The sequence below is a fragment of the Lepisosteus platostomus genome, chromosome 9 (assembly GCF_059453375.1).
Source record: "Lepisosteus platostomus isolate fLepPlt1 chromosome 9, fLepPlt1.hap1, whole genome shotgun sequence".
NCBI classification, from domain to species: Eukaryota; Metazoa; Chordata; class Actinopteri; order Semionotiformes; family Lepisosteidae; genus Lepisosteus; species Lepisosteus platostomus.
In genome coordinates, this window is record NC_142619.1 from 52,733,417 (window position 1) to 52,757,555 (window position 24,139).

The window sequence follows — 24,139 nt, forward strand, 5'->3', positions numbered from 1 at the left end:
CCTAAAAAAGAAATATAGATTTGAAGTTACCTAAAAAAAGATAATTAAATCAATTATCTCGCTTCCAATGAAAAGACTAAGTGTCCACTCGCCTATTCAGTATCTGAATGAGAAGAGAATTTTTCAAAGGGGTTTAAAAGCAACCCTATCAAGGTCAGTTAAAGCTGAAAGTTCTGCTTTAAAAGCAGTTATATTTGATTAAATCCATGTTAAAAGCTAATAACTTGGGAAGGCAAATGCAAAATTGCTGACATTGACTTAGTTAAGAGCACATGCATCGAGGAGCCCTACAACATCCTGACAAAATGGACTGGCAGTTGCTAATGTTTATCACTGCTCCAATATCATTTCAAGTGCTTTTCAGGGAGCACACCAGTAGGTTTCCCTATAGCTAGCTTTTAGCTCACGTTTATCAGAACCTCCAGCTGATGTGCACATTTAAATGAACATTAGGGCAAAGAGGACAAATATCCACACACACACAATCCACCCCCTAAAAAAATGACTGCCCTTGAATTAGAGTTCAATTCTTTCAGCTGTTTAATTTTTCAGTCTCTGTAGGCCATCTGCATGCAAAAGAGCCATTTGATCTGAAAAGGCATTTATGTTTAGCAGGCAACTAAGAACATTCAATCTCCACAGAAGTGTGCACATAACCTTGAACATCATGAATCCGTTATATGTATCCAAAAAGAATCAGAACAATACCAGTGTTAGACAACGATGACGCTTGATATAAAAAAATTATGATGAGATTGCCCTTGTTTGCAGCATAGTCTTTTTTTGTGTGTGGGAGTGGGGGTAGCAGCAGCTCAAGATGCTCTACTGAAATCAATAATTTAATTAGTAGCCTCCTGAAGGCTTTAAAAGAGGTTCTATGATCTGATCAAGAGTGGATTTTTTACCACTGTGGAAAGTCACTAGGCAAGTGGTCAGAACTAGAGAAAAAAATAAAAACTTTTAAGAAAACGGTGATGTTATTTGGCAGTCCCAAAAAAAGATTGAAACACTCCCCTACCTCTCGCTGAAGCACCAGCTCCTTCGTAAAAAGTGTTGCCTCATCGCTGAACGGCTCTGCTTCCTGTACACCTCCGGGAGTATTCCTGGACCCACGTGGGCATTCAATACCTACAAAACACATTACAGAAATACAATGGTCTATATGTAGAATAGCCAACCACAGCGGAGAACTTGCAAGCAAAACATCAGGTCTCTAAATGTCATTTTGAAAAAGACCAATTAAGCAAAAGAGAAATGTGATTTAAAAAACAAACACTCCTATTATTAACGTTGACCTCTCTTAAAAATATCCACTTAATCCTTCAGGATGCTTTAAAACACCTCAAAGGAATTCTGACGGTGGCATGTTTATTGTCAACAAATCATGTGTGAACAGTTAAAGACAGTCCAGGACCACACCACTTAATTGCCACTATTTAAACTTTCAAAATTGACACCAGTAACATTGACTTGCTTAAAATGTATATGCTTTCAGAAATAGAATCTAAAGGAAATTAAGGTTACCCTTTGCAACCATTAACTACTATTTACACATTTTAACATATGATCATTTAATCATTTACATTATATTGCTTAAGAGAAGAACGCAACCATTAAAACATTTTAAACTATGTTTTTGGAAGAACAGTACAGATTTTAACCTCACATAGCCTAACTCAAACCAAGATTACTGTGGCTCTGTTACTTTGTTCCTTGTTTGAATGGTAGATATCCTGCACCAATTTAAAAAAAAATCATGGCTGATTAAGTGCAGTAAGACTAATACATAAAATAGTGGTAGATATTTATTCCATTTAACCGATTCTGTTCATGTGCTGAATTGCACCTAAGATTTTTACACTTCCATCTCATAGATCAGGCATGTCAAAATGCATTGACCTTTTGTCTTCTGAAAAGGTTAACACGTTATATTTTTGAAGTTTTCATTTATTACAAAGCTTTAAAACCACATTTACCAATTATTCTACACATTTTCAAAATGATATTATTGCAGGTTTGTTTACTGAAACCAATATCTGGGTGTGTATCTGTCAATCACACAACCCATCTAAATCTAGTATAACGTTTTCATAAACAACTGTAATCCACTTACAGTACTGCCTCATGCAGCATGTGGTAAAATCCTCTAGAAAAGTATGTTAGAAAAAAATGTAGTGTAAGTAATTTCCCTCCTATATAATTTAAAAACTCTGCAACACCATGAATGTATCTGTGAGCAATGTTTCATGTGAAATATGATCTTAACTAATACCTGCTAACCTTTTATGTAATTATACTGTGATTTGTCTTCAATTTAAATAAAATGACAGCAGATTTTAAGCACAATGAATGTTAATTAAATTTGCAGCATGTCATTGTAAAAATAAGCATCTTTTTAATAGCGCACATTTGCGAATGTGCAGCAAAGACCTTAACACAAACATAAATCAGCCACTTCAACAAGTCATAATATACTGTACATCGTGCTAATTCCATGACTGAAAATGCAATTACATTGTACTGTATATACAGAACCCTTATGTTTGAACACATATATACTGGATTCACTATTAGCAAGAGTAACAGTTTGCTACATGCTTCTCTCCACATAAATCCTTACTTTTACAGCACTTTCCTTAGCAACCAAGGAACACTACACCATAAGGTCCGTACTCCTGTGTGTTTTAACATGTTAGCCAATTTGCACTTGCAAACCACAATGTCTTCTTCATACTTATACCCTTCAGACTGCAGTTTAATTTCTATTTCCGCCACATTTCTACTGGTGTAACGCTTGTACTGAGCTACAGGTATATGAAAAATAAAACATATTTACATCCATATATTTGCACAAATGACTAACACTAGCCACTTGTACCGTTTATGCTTGTAAACATCTTGGGTCTTGTTTGCCAAATGTAAAATGGTCGATAGTCGATAACTGTTCCAAGGATCTCAACTTTTTTTTGTGAAAGAAATCAGGGAGTCAATGGCTGTATAGTTAATTACAGACTCCCAGAGTCCTTTGTGTGAAATTACTTAACTAGTTATATCCTCAGAGGCAACTGTGAGACATGAACAACTCTTGAGTATGTGATTTTCAGTAACCTCTTGTTCTCAGTAATTACTTTACTGTATATTTAAGCACTTCTTACGCCCTTCAGAACTGAGAAAAATTACTGCTTCTTTATAATGAACAATTGTCTGGTAGCCAAACTTTGCCTCACAAAAACAGCACTGACAGATATGTTTCCCGTGCACATTAGCCTCAAAGCTACCATGTGAAGAAGACTACTCCTGATTTTTTAACACCGATGCCCAATTTGTCACCGTCGGTATGTACACTTTTTTTCCCCCAAACTATTTGCATTTCTCCCTGAGACTGAAAGCTCAGCCTTCATGTCATGGCTGCACACTTAGAGGTTCTGCTTCTTTAAATAAAACTGCTGATTTGTGTTGGAAATCCTTAACCCATTAATCAAACTGCACATCCTTATTAATCCTGGTTAGTCTAGTCTCTCCCCCTCTCTGCACTACCATCCCCTGAGCTTCTATGGAACAATCTGACAGGTACAGATGCATGCATGCAGGTATTGATTTAATGGTTTGTTTTGTGGGCAATAGGTTTTTATTTAAACCATTTTAATGAATTAACATCAGGAGTAATGTGTTCACTTCTCTCTTTCATCACTTCAAGAAACAAAAATGTGGGGCTACTGACATCTGATTAGAAGGATGTTTAACCAAGGTCTTTTATCATTGTGCCGAGTCATAATTCATATTCATCAGCAAAGTCTTACATTCCACAGTATAATTTTCTACACACTTCATTGGAAAGGCTAGGGTGGCCATTCTGTGCCCAGCACAAAACATTTTACACCTACACTTGTTTCAAAGAAAAAAATAAACATTCCCGAAGTTTTTTTGGGAAAAAAATCTAGGTCTCATTTAAAGAAAAACAGATTTATACAGGAAAAGGGATATGTGCCTGTGGCTACTATTAATATGTTACCAAAATGACAGCCTATATTAAAAATCGAACTATAAGGTATGAAGAAATTTGGGCTCTATTTATTGGCCATCTAACATTTTTAGTGCACACTCACATATACAAAGACACATACACATGTACACTTACACAACACGTATCGCACATTACCACCATATCCCACATTGCCTTTTTTTTATCCTGAGGGCATTCCTGCATTCCTGCTACTTTTACTATTGTTTTGATTACCCCTGCTGTGTATGTAATAAGTAAATTATACTGAATTTAACCATGAATTCCTCCTTATGTCCTCCTGTCTTGTCTCATCTGGTCTTATGTCCTCCACTGTTTAATCCTACGTCTTTTTTTAAGTTTTACATTCTTGTTAGATGTGCATTATGAAAATAGTTTTTTTTTCATATAAAAAAAGATTCTCCCATCTGTTTTGCTTTCCTCTGTTCAAATGAATACTTCCAAATAGAAGATGTTGCTAAGAGACAAATATAATTTGGAAATTAGTTCAGAACAGTGTGCAGACTCTTTGCAAAGACCAGGAATTAGCATTAAGATTGCTAAAAGTTTTCGGCACACGATTACTTCCAAAACTTCAATTACATGGATGTGCTTTCTGAGACAACCAAATTCACATTCATGGGGTTTCACACAGAGACTAACAAAAAATAACTGATCGCTGCAGGGCCAGGCTTAGCATTTAACTAACCAAAGCAAAAAGGGCTTACTTTCAAGAGGCTGTGTTTAAAAGCGCACCTTTCTTGTGCCAATGGCTGCAGCCGAACGTCCCGCGGGGATAAAGGAAGGTCAAAAGCAAGGAATCGGAGGCTCCATGCCAGGTAGACGGCTGCCGTCACAGTGACTGCACATTAACACACGCTCTATCAAAGTGGGTGTGCGCCATTAAGCAGCCCCTTAACATTGCCTTGCAAACTAAATCACAACATCTGCCACAGTGCTGGACAAATGGACAGGAGGCACACCAGGCCCCATCCTGAAGCCCCGTGTCATTAATTATGTTGAAAAGAAGAAGAAAAAAAACATTTCGAAGGGCCAATGAATTTCACAGCACACTATAAGCATGGTCTCCGGGTGCATGACCTGCTTTATAAAGCGGTCTGCTGCACGGTCATTATGACAGGACTGTGATAATACCATTTTGGGGTTGTTTGTTTATTTTTGTGACCCCATAAAACATACTCACTAATTACTTTGACTTTAAAACCTCTTTTTGTGCTTTATGTATAGCAAGTATAGAAGCTAGTGTAGTAAGGTGCGTGTTACTAACTTCTCTAATCCATATAGTTCAATTAGATGTCTTTTGCCTTGCTTGATCTGTGCATATTTGTTTTTAAAAAGTCTGGAAAAATAAAATACTGGTACTTATGTGAACTTTACAGAAAGTTCTTAAGTTGTGGAGACTAAACTAATCAACCAAAACCAATTCTAATATACTTTCAAAACCTATGAAATGTGTTTTTTTTATTTTTGCAGAAATATTTATTGAGATGAACTAGTCAATACAATCCTTAAATTACAAACTTAAATTGGAAAGACTGAAATAAACCCATCTACTAAAAATAAGAAAAAACTGCATGATGAAAAAGATGCTGTTAAATGTCAGAAAATTATCAGTATTAGCACACTAAAAAACCCTTTGGTACATGTGATACATTTTCTGCATTTGTAAGATTGTACTAAAATGCTACTTTGTCTCTTGCTTTGATGTCTGTGCTCGAGCCTATTCTGCTTATAAGCATTCCTCTTTTGAATTTCTAATGCGCATGTTCAAAAACAGGAACAGAAGAGTGCAATGTGCTGCAAATATGTTGCATGATAATCTAATTTTTGCTAATGACCTGTGATTTTCATTGATGTTTCTTATTCTCTAGTTTGACAGCTCCAATTTACACATCTCTGCCTCCTCATTAGGCCATAATGAAGGGATAGGTGGGAATAATTGATGAGCATAATGCAACAGCAATTACAGAAATGGCAAGACATTGCCAGATATCACAGAATGTATGTGTGGGCATTATTTACCAAAAGGAAAGACATGCTGCTAATTTTCCATTTCTCTCCAAGAATTTAATGAAGATATTCAACACTGTGTGTGTGTATGTGTGTATAATGAAAAAAAAAACATGAAATTAAGTTCAACACACCAATTCTCTTCAAAATGGCTATCAAATTCATAGCAGTGCAGACAGAATTACAGCTCAGATCTTGCCTCGTCAAATGACAGCTCCTTCCATGTTATTTCACTCACAGCTCATCAAAAGTTCAGCTTATAACAGTCTCTAAATGCTCTGGAAGATGCTGTAACATTTTAGTGTGTCAATGAGCAAGCAAGCTCAAGTACTGCAGTGTTTGGCTGTGCTTGCTTCTCTTCCTCTCATGCCCTGACATAACTCAGTTACAAATCACTCCATTCAACACACATGGTGCAGAGACCCAAGGTGCCAGAATTCCATAAATCTAGCAAACTTTTAGACAATATCAATCTCGGATGCAGTTAATACTTCAGAAGCCAATAAGCTTAGACTGACAAATGAAAATCCATAGCAAATATACCTTCTTCTCAAGAGGTCTCAACTCAAAACTGCATCACTCAGCAGTAACATTTAACTTTACAGCTCAAAGTAACAGCCATACCAAGTCTTTCGAGTTAAGAAAATAAAACAAAAGTTAGACACTCAAAAGTTGTGTAGTGAGGAAAATTCCTTGGACAAATGTAGCAGTTTATAATTTTTGACTGCAGGATACTTCTTTTTCTGCTGTAGCCTGCTTCCATATCATTGTTGCTAAATGTCAGAATCAAAAGGCAGATGCGTCTCTGCTCTTGAAATATTACATCTTTGACAAAACAATCTATCTGAAGGGCTATTTACATTTTTGGGTACATGGATCAAGTGTATAATCTTGCAGAGCTGTCACATTTTTATTGTCAATTAGTCAATTTGCTTGAGCCCTTGCAACTCATTACATTTTTCAACCGTTTGTGTACTGAGAGTGTAATGTTTTTTGCAATACATGTGCTCTTGGCATAGCCGGTAACTTAAGATGACAGAAGAAATAAGAAAACAAGTGCAACATCCTTCTCAGAAAGACCGTAAAACTCAAGATCTGCAATACCATTTCATGGAAAATGTCACTATAGTCTAAAAGCAAAAGGGAACATAGGGAACAGAGAAAATAATGCATGTACTGAAGTATTGCACATGAACTGATGGAAAAATAAATTGGAGCTTTTATATGAAATATGTAAATTGCGGAAAGGACAATCCATTAAAAGCCACTCAGAGAATTATTTGTATTTCTTTCATTAATGTAATCTTAACGTAATCATAAAGCCAATTAAATTATGTATTTACTGCATTAATAGTGAAATTCAGCCTGATTTGTATTTACAGAGTAATACAATTGTCATATACATTGAGGTATATAGCACAAATCATGCATTGCCTAACCTTTACAAATGTAAATGCAATTCATAATTTATATATAAAATCTTGATTCCTCATACAAATGAAGCCCTCAAAATTGTCTAATTTTAACCATACTGACAGTATAGAGAGATTTAAACGATTAATATAAAAGTGTTTAATACTATGAACACACTGCAGATCTAGTTGAAAATAATTGGGGAGATATAGAGAGGATGTTAATTACACAAGCATTCACAATCGCTTCAGTTTTCAGTCTAATTATAATAAGAGGAAAATAAGTCTCTCCTGCTGTTATTATGCTCGGTGTCTGCATAATATAACCTAACCATATAGACAAAAATCAATACAAACCAATGTGTGCAAGTTTTGAATCCTTTGTGTTATACTTAGAATTTTATGTACAGAAATGACAATCTCTGTGTCATGTTCTGTCTCATATGACTATGAACGGTTCTTCACGAAACCCATAGTCAGCAAAGCATGCCTTTTTACACGTCTGACATGTCTAGGAATTAATTAGGACTACATTAACAATATTCTCTCCATAAAATAAGACTTTAAAACATACTAACCATATGATTAAAACTACCCCAAGCGTTTAAGCATTAAAAAAATTCAATCTCTTGTGCATATTTGTGGAAGACACTTTATATACAGTATGTGTGAAAACATTTGATAAAATGAATCTTCAAAGACAAATGACAAAACTTCAGAATAATTTTGGGTCTACTTTCATCCCATTTCATCTGGGTGAACCATAATAAAATAAAAATATAATGGAAGTCAATGGGAGGTCCGCCCAAATAGAGAAAAACCAATGTGAGTACAGTGTGTTCTAAGTGTAGAGTTAAAAAAATTACAATATTAGGGATGAAGATATGAGTAACCTTTTCTGCAGTTGTAAAGATTCTAACACAAATGATCTCTTAATTCCAATGGCTGTAACGCATTACTGGAAAATTTATTTTTAATGCACATTACCAGCTACAGAAAACACTCCTAAAACACACAGGCAGCTCTTCTGACATGTCACTCTTCGGTTGCTTTATTAAAGTCCTTCTCTTCGTTTCCACGGTGATAGCCTTTAACCTCCCAGGGGGAGGCCACTATTGTTGGGTATTCAGGTTTCAGAATGGGAACAGCCTCGAGGGCTGCCGCAAAAGAAATACCGAAACTTTTGAAAGAGAAGGTCCAAAATCATTTAAAACAGTGGATACAATGTGGAGAGTTAAATCCACTGAGCAGCCAAAGAAACATACGTGCAATAGTTGTAGGTTTCGTAGAAAAAATATACCCTTCTAATACAGATAAAATATTTTTGGTATTATTTTAATTCATCATGACTCACCAGACACACTTGAGTGAGTTTGTTATATAAGCACTAAACCACCTCGTCAGTGAGGCGATTGTGCACACATGATGAGGTGATTTAAGCAGTTGAATGTGAAAATCAAAGAGGAAAAAGCCAGTACTGTATGTCCGGGACACTTTCGTCTGTCGTTGGAGTGTTCACTACCACATACTGTGTTCCTAGCTGGGCAAGACATTACAAAGAATCACAGTCCATTAACAAAAGACCATGATCTGGAAGACGACGAGTCACAATACTTCAACAAAAACAACACATCATCGCGGTTCTCTTTGTGATGGGTGTTTTTGGTGCCAGTTCAACTTGCAACAGCAGAATGCAACAATCTGTGCATCAGCAGGCAGCTAATCAGCCATCACTTGCAGGCCAGGCCACCACAAACAGGTCTGGTGCTCAATGTTTCTCAAACCAACACAACGAAGTGGCACAAGTAAAGTGGTGCAAAGTCCTCTTCATCGAAGGGACATGGTGTGTCCGTGGAACAAATCTTCTGCAGAAAGGGAAAGGAACAGCCAAGCTGATCAGGTCTCTGCAACAACACTGCCAGGATTGAGTTGATATTCAAGAATGTTTTAACGGATACCTTTGGAATATTTCATTTGGAAAGGGTCACGTTTCATACTGAAAACATACCAAGATTCTCAGAGATGCCTCCCTTTTTGCATTTCTGTGAATTTATAACATTTAAACTCGAATAAACACACCTAAGTATTGTATTTATTTTCTGTATCCGGATATAAAAGCTGCCCCTTTATTGACTTATACAACATACACTGTTAAGACATGAGGAAAATGAATGCAATCTGTTAAAATGTTTTCTACATTTCTTTTTCTCTCTGACTAAGTCTTCAGTCTTGAGTAGGAAAGGGACACTCAAGGTCATTATTCTGCGATTGCTTCTTTTCAATTAAGAAGCAGTTTTGAGGTTTATTTTCTGCAAAATTCTTTAAAATACAATGCATTACATCAACCATTTTCAAAATATGTTCACCTTGAATACACATGCATCTTTTATTCTTGTAATTTGATTATTTGTTCCTGATCTGTGGTATCTATACGTGTACTGGTGTGGGCTGCCCATCTCTCACTGAAAGAACTAAGTACAACCTTTTGACCTATAATTCAACACTGAATAATCCCTCTCAGGTCTAAGCTATTAAGAAGTCAGACTTACAATTTGTTGAACATTTTTTTTTAATTGCTTGCACTCTATAAGGATATATTAAGGCAAAAACATTTCTCAGTATATCACTATGATCAGGTGTACACGCTAAAGCCGTAACAAATATCCTTACTTCATATCTAAGTGTACTGAGAAAAAAAGCCCACCATGTCTGGCAAATTCATTTTTATTGTATAATTTCTTAAAGGCTTGATTTTACAATTACCAATAAATTAATGATTCCAACTATCGATGTAATGCAGCTTGTGAGCAAGATATATGGTTTGCAGGCCAAAGAAAAGCATTTGGAATGGAATAATTTTCCAACTATACACTGAAAAATTATTCACCCCCCAGGAAAGTTTCAATTATTTTGTCATCTGATCAATCATGACACTTGAGACCCTACACAATCTACGTTAAACTGCCAAAAAAAATGCAGATACTTTAGAAACTACATCAACGAAAACTGAAGTTATTTAACCTCTGGACTATAGCCACCCAGATCTGTTCAGGTGAAAAACAATACTTTGAAAGAACAAAAATATGTATTATGCTATTTGTTTTAATTAAAACTAACACGACTTCAGGCTTAATACATCTGTATTTGTAAGTTCCCTCAGATCTTGAATTTCAAGCCAAAAGCCACAATGATCCTCAAAGATACACTGCATTACATCAATCATTTTCACCACAACCAACATCACGTCATAAAGACCAACAAACTTGAAGCAAATTATCTAGTCTTAAACAGGCACGGGTCAGGAGAATTTTACAGATCATCTACATCTGGCTGCCCTTTCACTCTGAGCAGAAAGCAAAGCAGGAAAGTGGTTCTATGTCTTAAATGAGAGTTAGCGTTCATACATCTACAATACCCCGAACCTTAAACAAACATGTTGTGTAAAGGCAAGTGGCAAGAAGAAAGGCATTGCTGAAAAAAAACTGGAATAGGCTTGATGGTAACAAGACAAAACTTGAACTTCTAGCTCTTAGTGCACAGTGTTATGTCTAACTCCAACAGAGCACATCCCCTAATCTGCTCCATCTCAGATATTAAGGATGGTGGTGGGAGCACCATGTTATCAGGATACAACCCAAAATGTATGGCCAGTACTCTGCTGTCCATCAAAGATTCCCAACAAACTTAAAATTAGAGACATATTGCCAGAATCGATGAGCAAAAATGACATCGCCCTACTAGAATAAGCTAACAAACCAATTGAAAAAGAATAAGTGTACTAACTGTAGCCAAAGGTGCTTCCATCAGCTACTGACGTAGGTGACTAATTTATGATACAAATATAATTCATTAGACAATAGTTTAGTCAGTCAACATTCTCATTGGAACAGTTCCTTTTTCCTGAGGTATGTCATATGTTGGAAGGGTGGTACCTATCCAAAAAAGAGGAAACCTAATCTGTGGTATAAATGCATATGTACATAAAACAAGCCTGAACTAGTCAAATGAAAGAACAAAATAAGCAGATCTTTTCTGTTGTTGAAAACAAACATTTCAAGTATAATAGCATTAAGCAGGAAGATTAATGCATTTATGTAGGGGGTGGTAAAAAACAACATGTCACAAATCTGCTTCAATTTACAGTTAGATGGTGATATACTGTATGCATCCAAGTGTTGCTGCAAATATAAAGCCTTAAAAAAAAACTGCCTGAGCTCACCATAAACACTGATGTATTTACAGGTAGCGAGTAGCTTGTTCTCTGTTGTAAGAGTAATGGACAAAATGGATAAAAACGCTCACTGTCAAATCATATTTAAGGCAATGACAAAAAAAAATGACTCAAGCTCTTCCTATTGCGTGTTCCTAATCTGAGAGTACAGATTACAACTTCAGTAACCAGGTAAACATGAAAAACTGCCAAAGCATTTAGCAGGTTACAATTTTATCTCACCGGTTCTCTGAAAACTAAAAAAAAACCACACGTAAAATTCTCATAAATAAATGAACACCACCCATATATTATCATGAATTAGTCCTGCATTTTAGCTATGGCCTTTCCAAAGCATAAACCCTCCTGCCAAATGTATAGTTTGACATCCCATTTAAAAATACTGGATGATGGTATCCAGTATCCCGAGTGGCTCAACTGATAAGTGCCTGCTGAAGCAAGATTAAGCACCACTGCAATTCAAGCCAGAGTCATGTCACTAGCCAACAGTGACCCGGGTTCCCCAAGTGGAAAAAATGGCAGTGTAAAAGTGTGAACTTGTGCAATTGTGGAGACAGGGCACGACTGTGAAGACAGAGCACAAATGGGGACAGTATGCAATTATGGGGGCACAGCAATCCCTGAAATTTCCAAGGCACATGCAAGCTTGCACTGCTGACTTTGAGAGGTGCACCTCTTCGCCAGTCAATAACTACCACATTGTGCTGCAGAGCCTACAGTATGTGTTAAAAGACAACCGGCTGGAATCTGGGGTGTTTCTACAACTGCTTCATTCTCTCCATATGTGGTCAAGGGTTTCATCATTGTAAGATGAGATGTGTAAACACAAATTGTGTAAGATTTGGTGGGAAATAAATTGGAGATTGAATTTTTTAAAATTAACTCAAAGTGGGATTTAAAGAATAATGACTAAAACAGGTTTAGTTTTCCCAACTTCTGGCTAGGAAAGCTGACTTTTAATGCTGCTCTAATAAAAGTGAGCCTGATGTACAATAAATTCCCTTTATTGAGAATGAAACTATATTAAGGTCCATTTTCCCTTACCTCTAATGACAAGCACTATTGTTTCAATATTGGATTTGCCTTCTTCAAAAAAGCTGTCCAAGAGGCACTTTGCAGGAACTCACCATCTTGCTGGACATCTAGAAAGCCTTGTCTTTTAATTCAGTTAGGCGAACTATGCAAAAATGTTCAAAGACATCCTTTATAATCCATTTGTTTAAATATATGCATCAAAGCCGGCATGTAAAAAAATGTGTGGCTTTGAAACGGTTCATAGGTTATTTTTTAATAAAAAATCATAACTAATTTCAAAGAAGACATGTTAAAAGAGGGCGCTGAGGAGAGAAGACTATTGTGAATATTTAAAAGCCACTTAATTTAACAGCAAGCATTATTTCCTTAGAAAACCCTACAGCTATAACATTCACCTCAGAATGTTCTTTTAAACGAACATATTAAAAAAAAAAGTCTGAACTCAGAGAAAACAGGAATTTCTTTTATAGCTTTATTATATAAGCGAGCTTCAAATCACCCCCCAAAATGGGGGCAAGTGCATTGCTGACTGAAAGGTCTGTAGCAGTCGGGAGAATGAGTCAGAAATGCAGACAAATGCAGCACTGTCACACAAAGCAGCAAGTGTGTAATGCTGAATAACCCCTTTATTGCCCAGTTTAACTGCAAATTTAATTTGTCTATGAAAAACTAACAAAAACCATACACGCTGTGCACAATACAGCACAAATGCTGCATGCTATAATTGTTTTTTTTTGTACCCATTTCCTGGGCTTGCGTTACATGTGCATCGATTTTCAAATTCACACACAATTTAAATGAAACTTTCCCACTGCAAGCCTGTGGAGTAATGAAGTAGACTCTCTCCTGCTCTTCATGGTGGGGGGGAGGGAATCGCACCCCAGAGAGATGAGGTGCGAGGCAGCCGCACTGGCCACTATTGCCGCCAGTGGGGAAGATCAGGTGATGTTAGTATTAAAAAGAATAATCTGAAAGACTGCATTATCTCAGGGCTGGGCTCTTCTAGGAAACTGGCAAGCGGGGGGCAAACAGAAATAGGTTGCAAGCTGTTGTAAACCTATTAGACTTACTGAGCCTTAACCATTGTATCCGTTTTCAATTTCACTACTGCACAAATTGTGGCAGGCACCTACAAACAGCAGCATTGAGGCAGAAGGAAATACTAAACCTCAGCAGGGGGTCTCAAAAGAAATGGCTTAGAAAACTCAGTGCATAGATATGCTCAATCTTAAAAACATTTACTTCTAAAGGTCTTTTTACCTCGGCTTATTTATTATTAATCACTCAAAGCGCTATATTGACAAACTCAACAATTGACTATTTTGCTACTGGAGGGCTCCTGAAGGGACACTTGCTTGTTTGAGGTCACAACCAAAGTGGAAGAATATCTTGTTTATTGTACTGTAAAACAAAACATACAATGCACAATAAAAAAGGCATTAAATATATATGTAACTTTATAACTTTAAAGAATTACACTATCAATTTTGTGGCACAGTGGGTGTATACACTGAGTTGTATTTCACCTAATTTTTTGCATGCATATTAATCTCAGAATGTCCAAAATTAAGAGTAGCAAGCAGAGTTGGTAATACTTTCACCAAACACTAGCAAGATAAGTCCCTGCTTCCACGGGGATCCTATAAGATCTGAATTTTATAGGGTTTTTTTTTTATTCCAGGTCTAAATGTTTTAAAATGTTTAAGTTTTTATTCAATTCATGTAATAACAGGTTATTGAATAATCTGTACTTCTAGCTGCATTTATGATTGTTGGCCAATCAGAGGCCAAATACCAATCCACAATACAAGGGCTATTTCTCAATAAATTAATACATATAGTATTAAGGAATAATGAAGTAAAGACTGAATCCATTTGCTAAGGTGGGTGAGAATGAAAACAGTTTCATTGCACATACCACTTCTTATCCATGCTTGATAAGTCCTCTATCTTGATATTTATCGTAATTTATATTTTGTATGATTCATTAATTTTTTTTTTTAGAAAGTCTGGCACTTTTTTCAATAACGCAAAGCAAATTACAACCTACATGAGTTGTAATAAACTCTTTGCCAACCTACATGGATTGAAAAAAACAACTTGAAATTTTAGAGAATGCCCCAGGGATCTTTAAGAAAATCCTGAGATGGAAGAAATGGAAGATTCACAAAACTGTAAATTTCACCAATGCCTGTGCAATATTTGAAACCGCTGACAAATAGCAGTCATATGCAAATCAGACTTTAACAAAAGAATGCAAACACCACAGAACAAAGTGTTACATCTTCTTCATCGCAGACTTCAACACTAAGCAAACCTGAAAAATGTGTTCACATGTACAACACAATCTAAGGGATTTTATATGTCTGAATCCAAGCAGTATGATCTGCCTTTAAGCTACCTGTACCGTAGCACTGTGAAAAACTTATTTTGTTACTCGTCAGCATCTCCCCTTACCAGGACAGGACACCCATTTTAATTACACACAGAAGCTTTTTCCAGGTTATACTCATTCCACATGTTTAGTGGCTAAGACTCACTTACATCTAAATCTCATGGGGATACACTTCCAGAACAATTCCTCTTGTGAACACTCGTTCCCTCTATTACCCTTTAGATTTCTATACTGACAGATTCACTTAATGTGCTGTAGCAAATAAAACAAGCGTATACCCACCTGGTAAGTATTCTTAAAACTTAGACCTGAGTTCTTAATCAGTATTTCAGTTCCAATCTGCAACTTAACACTGCCATATCCACCACAGAGGTCTTTGTTTTCTAACAAAGATAAACTAGAATTGTATTTATAGAGCAGTGGAGTTTAAACACTAAGTTATTCAGATAATTTTCTTCATAACCTAAGGCCTCACCATCAATCAAAAGGGTTCCTTAAATAACTATATGAGAAAAGGGTAATTTCTCTTATTACAGAAAGGATATTAGTTATAGCAGTTAAGGATATTACCACAAAGGCCGCTAATACATTTATAGTGAACAAATAATGTAAGTAATCAAAAAAAGAAAATTAAATTTACTTCTTGCTGCAGGAAAATCACTTTAATAAAACATGCTGGAATTCAACAATCTTTTATGGATGACAAAATTCCACACTCACATTTGATTCTGTTCTGCATTAAACAGGACTCTCAATGTTCGATACCTCTCAGTTGTTTTTTTTTTACTTTTATGCTACAGGCAGCTGAAATTAAATCTATTCATTTCCTTTATTTAAAAATGTTTCCCCCAGAATGAAAAAGCTTTTAAGTGATAATAGTAACTACAGTATTTACTGGAAATTAGTTTTAAAAGTCCAAGGCCAACATGTTAAACTACAATCAACCTACAACATTTCATGAAGTGGTAGAAATATTTTCATTGTATTTCATCGTTTCCAGAAAAATCTTCATTTAACCTGTATGTTTTGCACAGTTCTGTAACAAATGTAAGATGTACACAAAGGAGCTCATACTACATTTTTCCTTACCTGTCTTCCAAAATTGCTATTAAGTGTTCAGTGTTCCAGTTACAAACAAGTAGGAACTTCACAAATAACAGAATTCACAAACAAAACAGAACCTTGATACATGAATGGGTAACTGCAATTTGTGAAAGGCTACACATGATCTGCAATCTGGCAACAACTTCAACAATTCAAAAAGAACTAACTAAGAAAAAGTGTTTCTCTATCAAATCTATAGGAGCTGGAAATTGCATTGCCTTGTAACATAACACATGGCTTGACAAAAAGCTGACCTCCTGCAGGGACACTGACAAAAATCACAGACCAGAAGCAAACTGTACTTCTCTAATGGATGTGATCAGATCAACTGCTGCCTATTTATAGGCTGGTAATGTAGGAGAGGCTTATGTTTTATAAAACTATTAAAATACCCATAATACAACAAAGATCAGCTTTGAACTAATTTGACAATGCAATTTTACCATTATTCAATTTTGAAAACTATACTTAAAGATGACTCATCTCTTTCTCACAGCCTGACATGATAATACTTTGCGGCTCGGAGGAAAGCTTCACCTATGTTCTCTGCTTTTGAATTCGTATTTCATCTAGTTCCTTCACAAAGACTAAGGCTCCGCAAGTATAAGACTTGCATCTTTAAGCTGGTGCTAATTTGCAGAAATATTGGTTACCACGGAAACAGGTTCAAAGTTCGATGCAAGTAATGGCAGCCCCCCCCCCCCCCTGCAGTAGAAAGCGTCAATGCAGACCTCTAGTCAGAAATGCTCTGCATGCCACCAGGAAACATTTTAATCAGTTAACAAATGCATAACATTTTCAATGTATAATCCCTACCATTAAACAGAAAAAACTGCTTATAGTGGAGTAAATGTATGGTATATTTTGGCTCACTGATGATTTCTAAAGATGTAAAATAAGGATAACACCACACATACAAAGCCACTTAATTTTCTGTTCTGAGAGCACCATACTCAAAATCCAAAATCTGAATGTCCAGGACAAATATTGTACCTTTAAGACTGCTGATTTAAGTTTTCTAATACACTGACCTTTAGCTTAGTGTGCTAAGAATTGATTCCTCCATGGCAACAACCATAAGAGACCATAATACTGAGTGGGTGCTGGCACCACTCTCTTTTAAGCATTGAAGCTTTGTGACTTTTTTTACTTGGGGAGGGAGAAAAAGTCAAAAGGAGGAAAGTAATGCTCAGATGACATCGAAAACAATTTCTAAAAGAAGGCATCAAAGCCGATACACATGTAAGCCATCTGTTTGGCCAAAACAAATGGATAATGCTGTGCATATTTTAACACGGGTCTTGACTGAATGCATTAATAATTTGACCAGTGTCATGTTTACAGGTCAAGGAAGGTGTATTGCTATTTTCTCTAGAGCTCTTTAAATGAGACACTTATGACAAGAAGCTTTTTCTACTTGATAGCACCAGTCCTCATCAGGAAAGGTGTCATGGGCAAGCTGTTATAGATCTAATAGAAGAAATGGGAGATTAAAAACAAGGTCATTCATTATAACAGTCATTTACTGAAGCCAAAAAAGTGTCCAATTTCTTTAAGTACTTTTGTTTTTCAACACTTTTGGCCCAAGAATTCTTCAAGAAAGCTGTCAAGTAGGGAGATGATCAAAATACCAGCTGGCGTCTGAAGTAATGGATTACAGGTGCATTAATAATCATAATAAATTAAATACTTATAAAAGGATGTGCATCAAAGAATGGCAATAGCAAAGACAGTACTTAGCAACGCCATAAGAAAATGTGAATGAGGACCAAATTGGGAACACCATTTCATCTGTCAGTCCAAAGTGCTTTAAAATAAAAAGCAAATTACAACAAGAATAACTTCAAAAGCATTCATGGTAAGGAACGGGTACATTTAAGAGAGTGCCAATATATAGTACATAGTATGGAGCTGGGGCCTGATAATCTGCTTTAATTCCCTTTAACTGTTCAAGACAATTAACACACAAAACTGATTCTCAGTATTACAAATCAACTAAGGCTCTGGCAGTCAAAAATCCAAAAGCATTTTCAGCTCACCTCAACTTAGAACGCTCAGATACCAGTCCATAATTTACTGTTAAGGCTCACTTCTCATGTGCACATCAATAGTCATGAAATAAACTGCATTTGCTATCTAGCTGATAAACAAATCAACCAGTACAAGACACTGTACTGAACATCACAATTAAAATCGCATTTACAATACGCTGTATTAAAACTACCAAAATTCTTTGCATCATTTTCTTCTACATCTGTTTGATAAATTTGCATTTTGCTTTTATTATAGGAAAAGGTTTCCATCGAGCCAAAATAATTGATGTATGAAAAAAAAGAGAAAAATCTCATCATGTTTATTATAGAACCATGAAAGTATAATTAGGGAAGGTGCCAAGAATGACTAGAAATTAACTAATTGCCAACAGAAAAAAATCAATTTGTCACCCCAGCAGATAGACAAAATACATCCTTGAACAGAATATTGAAAACGAGCAGAAGACTAATTTGGTAAGTGCTTCTGAATTGTCAATTTGAAAGCCCTGACTTTAACCACCAAACGCGGGACTATAACATTAGGAAAAAGATAAAATCCATTGCAACTAAATTGTCATAAATTTAACTTGCTGGTACACTGGGAAAAATGATCATTTCTTCATTGAAAACATTCTTGTCTTGTCAGAATCAATTTTTAACTTCTTAATGTTATTCATTGTCGTAAAGATTCTCCATGCATGGTTGTACTTATATCTAGTGTAATAGTCTCAACTGTGAGGCCCTTAGACTAGAATATGCAATCACTAGAATTCCTTTGTTAACTACGTACAGCTAACAATATCCAGATCATACATATTGTACAAATACTTGTTTAAAATTAATTGCAGGAAAAAAAAATTATTTTAAATAAATGATAGAAAAAGAGTGATTGGTAATGGACAAAAACAAATGGAAACACCAGTGTAAAGTCACATCATCCAGTGTTGAGCCACATCTTGCAGCCTGTATGAACTGCATGCAACATCTTTCAGATGCAGTGATGAAGCACTATCCTTCCCTGAAAAACTCAACTCGTGCTTGTTTGGTGGAGGTGGAAAACATTGTCAAGTGTTGCTCCAGAAAACCCCATAAATGCTCAAGTGGGTTAAGATCTTGTGACTAAGAAGGCTGCGACAAGGACAACATCAGTGTCATGGTAATCGAACCACTCGGCATCCACACATGCTCTGTGGATGGTGGCATTGTCATACAAGAAGACATCCCCATTGGCAGGAAAGGAATGGTTCAACTTGGGGTGAATGTGACAACCAGTGTGTGCAGTGCAACCTGACTACGTTACCCTGCTCTGTGGAGTACTTGGCAGGCCATTTTCAATTAAACCCACATCCCAGGCTGAAATGCAGAGTCAATTGATCTGCTCTTGTCATGCATTAGAATTAACACAGACATCAAAATCCTGGAGTATGCGCTTCTGCCCACTCTTGCTCTTGGCTGATGTCATTTCCTCAGGTTTCCACTGACATCATGGAATGATACTCAAACATCAGGAGGTTCAGCTCCTGCCTCTCAGAAGCTCATGCCAAGCTCACTCCCAACAATCACCTTTCTTTTAATATCAGAGGTACCCTCATGCAGCCATGCTACCCATAATTATAGGTAACGAGGCCTGTCTACCATTTTTATACATGAACATAAGCTTACTGGGATGTTATTTGCTTAAGTAAGACATGGGTCATAACAGTGTGGAAGCCCTTGCGTTGAATATATTTGGTGTCCCTAATTAACCCAGGTGTTTCCATTTTTTGTCCACTATCAGTAATTATACAGATCAAAGCATGAGATATCAGTTGTGAGGATGCATACTATAGATTGGGGATGCCAACCTTTTTTAATATAAGATCTACTTTTTCATTTGCCAGTCCAGCATGACCTACCTGTGTGAATTTGAAGCTCTGATATAGGAAAAACGGACTATGGGCACATCAATAGAATAACGATACTCATCACTAAAATGACAGCAAAAAAAAAAGCAAGTGACTCATGCTACAGTGAACAAGTAATGTTCACAATTTTAGAAAAAAGAATAGCATACCTTAATGTGAGCATTGGCACTGAGAAGCTTACTTGAGAACATTTGTAATTTTATTTTTTAACGTGTTGACACGACTGATCATGTTGATGACTCATTCAGAAGTTCAGTCAAGTCTGTGAGGACTGCTAAATCCAGAAGCCACTGGTCATCCTCTAATTGGGCATATTCACCATGTTTAGACGACTTGAGAAACTCTTTGATTTCAGGAAACAGCTGTCTGAACCTTGCCAAAAAAGTTTTTGATTTTTTTAAACAGCAAGCACTTTTTTATATTACTTCTTGATCCCTGATTGTCTGTGTTTAGCCAGGACGTGGCTCACACAGAATGATGCAATGATTGCCGCTTTCCCTCTTGTATTAGAAAACCAACTGCTGCTAGTTGAGAATTAAATTTTTCCACTTTTAGTTGGAAAGTCCACATCATACTCGTTTTGAGTAAAGTTTTGAAATGCTGTTCTATAGGCAATCAAACTATCAAACTGTTGGTGAATTTGTCATGGACAGTCTGTTTCGCGCCATGATGCACTGTAGCGAATGTCGGGTTCGCACCGCAATAACCAAGAGAACGTTTTGGGTAGCACAGACAACTATTTACGGAGCTCCTGTAGCCCCCCCAACAGTGTCAGCCAGCACTCGGGGAAGAGACTTTTACAACCCATTTGACAAGGGTTAAACACACACAAGGGCAGTAAAATATATGACATTACATGCACAGATCTGAATGATTTTTTAGGCTATCGAATAAAGTAAATAGTCAAATAGCCCATTTATCTTTTGCCAAACATTCTTGCCATCCAGTAAAACTTGGCCACCCCTGCTATATACACAAAATGGGAAAGTGAGGCGGGGAGAGAGGAATGGGACCCCCGGGGCTCTTAGTGCAGGTGTCTCTTGATCTTAGAGAGCTGCTGACCTGCAGGTTTTTTAGTTCGATTTTTCACAGTCAATGAGGAGAGACCTGGACAGGATGGTAATATCTTCTAATGAAGCAACTGATTAGTCCAATTAAGTCCTTTGGAGCTCAGCTAGAATTAAAACCTGAAGAAACGTAGCTCTCCAGCACAAGGGATACAGACCTACGGCATCTAAACCATCTTCTTCCAAATGTTCTTTTAACCAGCCGAGTTCACACTGACTTCATTACATAACCACAATCAGTTATACACAAAAATAATTTTGTCTAATGCCATTTTAATCAAGCTATACCAAAGCATATGTTCTATGAAAAAATTAATATAATCTGAATAATCAGATTATATAACCCTTTTTTATTCCAATTTGTTCATTTAGTTTGGATAATTGTATAGACTACTGAGATCGTGGTTAGAAATAAATCTTACAGCTTTAGCTGCTTAAGTTATAAATCCTGCCTTAATATGGACAATATTGATTAAAAATATGCTTCTCTGTCTGTTATATCAACAGTAAAACCCTGTCCTACAAAGTGGCACCTCCCCAGACCTAGTATTCAACATGATTTGAGAGTTCAGTTTCTTCCTTTTGATAAGATAACATCTATTCAGCAGCATATACAGTAGCAACCGTAATGAACGTGTGAGTCTACCCTTTTTTTCCCAATGACACCTGTCAGATATCAGCAACATCAACAGCATGACTGACTCCCAGATCTTAGGACAGATACACTTAGCATGACCTTGGGTGTCCTACACTTCTACATGTTCAATCAATTTTGTTTCTGACTGCCACCCAGAGATTTGAGTCAAAAGGGCAAGCACCTATTTTGCCTGGGGATACTGGTGCACAAATGTCTTTTGGTTTCTGGTGGCAGGATTGTGGCAACTCCCACGTAGGAAAGGCATGTTTCAGAACTAGAGGCAGAACTTCTCCCACACTGAAAACAAGAAAATGGTAAGCTAGTACTGAATAGTATCTCCCTCTGCCACTTCAAAGGCCTATTCAACACATCAGCCCAGCAGGAAATAAAAAAAATGTTTTCCTCAATTAGTACAAGGCACGGTTTACTCTCCAGTACCTGGAAGCCTTCCATGCCACCTTGTACTACAAGGAGTACTAGTGAGTTATGAAACACAGACTCAGCCCATCTTATGATTGAGGGTAGGATGTAACTACAGTACTAGTTTTTGTCATTCCCATTTCCCAAAGGAGAAGCAGGTTACTGCCATGGGGAGAAAAATGTTTTTGAAGATGATAAACAGCAAAGTGTTCTTACTAGTGTACCATGATGTTCATCTGCTGGCCCTAGACAAATATCTTATTTTTTTTGTACAGTGTTCTTATTTTACACTAAAAAAAGCTACAAGAAATCACTTTCATGTTTATTAATTTCCATGCACAATTATGCCTTTTACATTGCAAAAGTAAATCAACTATCAAAGTCTACACTAAAAAATACTTTTTTATAACGTGCTAAAGGATTAGAGATTCTATGAATCACTGCCATTTAGTGATAACTATTTATATGGAAGATTGTTTTAATGCCATAAGGTGGCACCTGTAAGAGGAAAAAAATATCTAGAACTCAGAATCTAATGAACAAGTCCAGGAACGATTGCAGTTATGAGCAAAAATCAACAACTTACCAGCTAGCAAAAAGGTTATCAAACAGGTCTCCTTTGGCATGTAAAGTTTTAGACGAGAGCCACTGAAGACGTACTCAACCACTGCCTCAGAACGTCCAGCACGTTGCAAGAATGGTAAGAACTGCTTTGCTTTCTGAGTTTCCTGCAGAAAAAAAAGAAATTGTTGTGTTAACATATTAGCTGAAGGTAACGCAGGCAAGTACTAAATTGATAAGGCATAGCTACCAACAAACAGCTGAAATTATTTAATTAGAAACTTTTCAATTGATACAGGCCACCATTTTTCCAAACTGACAAATTAATTGGGTTCAAAAAGCCAGGACACAAACTCAGAAGACCAACTATGGCAGCTGTCACAAAAAAAGGCTGTGGTGACTTTTAAGATTATTAAAAGAGAACACTTAAGAACTTTTTTTCTCCAATATTAGCACAGAGGTACAAAAATCATCCTCCCCGGTATTTAATAATAACAACAACAACAATAATAATAAGTAGTAGTATTATAATTATTAATTTCTTACACTTATATAGCACTTTTCTGGACACTCCACTCAAAGCGCTTTACAGGTAATGGGGTCTCCCCTCTACCACCAGTGTGCAGCCCCCACCTGGATGATAGACGGCAACCATAGTGCACCAGTACACTCCCTACACACCAGCTCTCAGTGGGGAGGAGAGCAGAGTAATGAAGCCAATTGATAGATGGGGATTATTAGGAGGCCATGACTGATGAGGGCCAATGGGAAATTTGGCCAGGACGCCGGGGTTACACCCCCACTCTTTTAGAGAAACACCCTGGGATTTTCAATGACCACAGAGAGTCAGGACCTCGGTTTTACGTCTCATCCGAAGGATAGAAAAGAGGCAGATCTCCTTGATGGCATTGTTTTCCGAAGTTAGCACCAATTGGAAAAACAATGTCCCATTTTAAGGAGATTTGTTATGTTAGAATTGTATCACAGTGCATATAATTTTGGAAACAAAAAATAAAGTACCTCCTGGCTAAGTTTAACCAGAAAAATTAAGATGAAATTGGTTTTGCAACCTTCTTCAATTAAGGATGAGTTTCGTAGAAAAACTATTTTTAAAAAACCTTCGAGGAACATGGGATGGATCTACAATGATACCTTTGAAATGTACCATAAAAAATACATTACTTGGACAGTAGATTTTAGCTTTGGTCTCTAAAACAGTGCAGAGTACTGTTGCAAATAGCCAAATTCCCATATAACTAAGTCCAGCGAATAATGTTGCATAACATTCGTTACAATATAAAAACAAGAC

General features: G+C 36.6%; 1 protein-coding gene across 1 annotated transcript in view; it reads right to left on the reverse strand.

The window, feature by feature from the left end:
* snd1 (staphylococcal nuclease and tudor domain containing 1) overlaps positions 1–24,139 on the reverse strand; it is a 304,678-nt gene that overhangs the window by 194,896 nt on the left and 85,643 nt on the right. Inside the window, exons 15-16 of the mRNA XM_088645522.1 lie at positions 22,856–22,997; positions 1,019–1,128 (exon numbers count right to left, since the gene is read on the reverse strand). Of these exons, the coding sequence (XP_088501648.1) occupies positions 1,019–1,128; positions 22,856–22,997 (252 nt within the window). The remainder of the gene's footprint in view (positions 1–1,018; positions 1,129–22,855; positions 22,998–24,139) is intronic.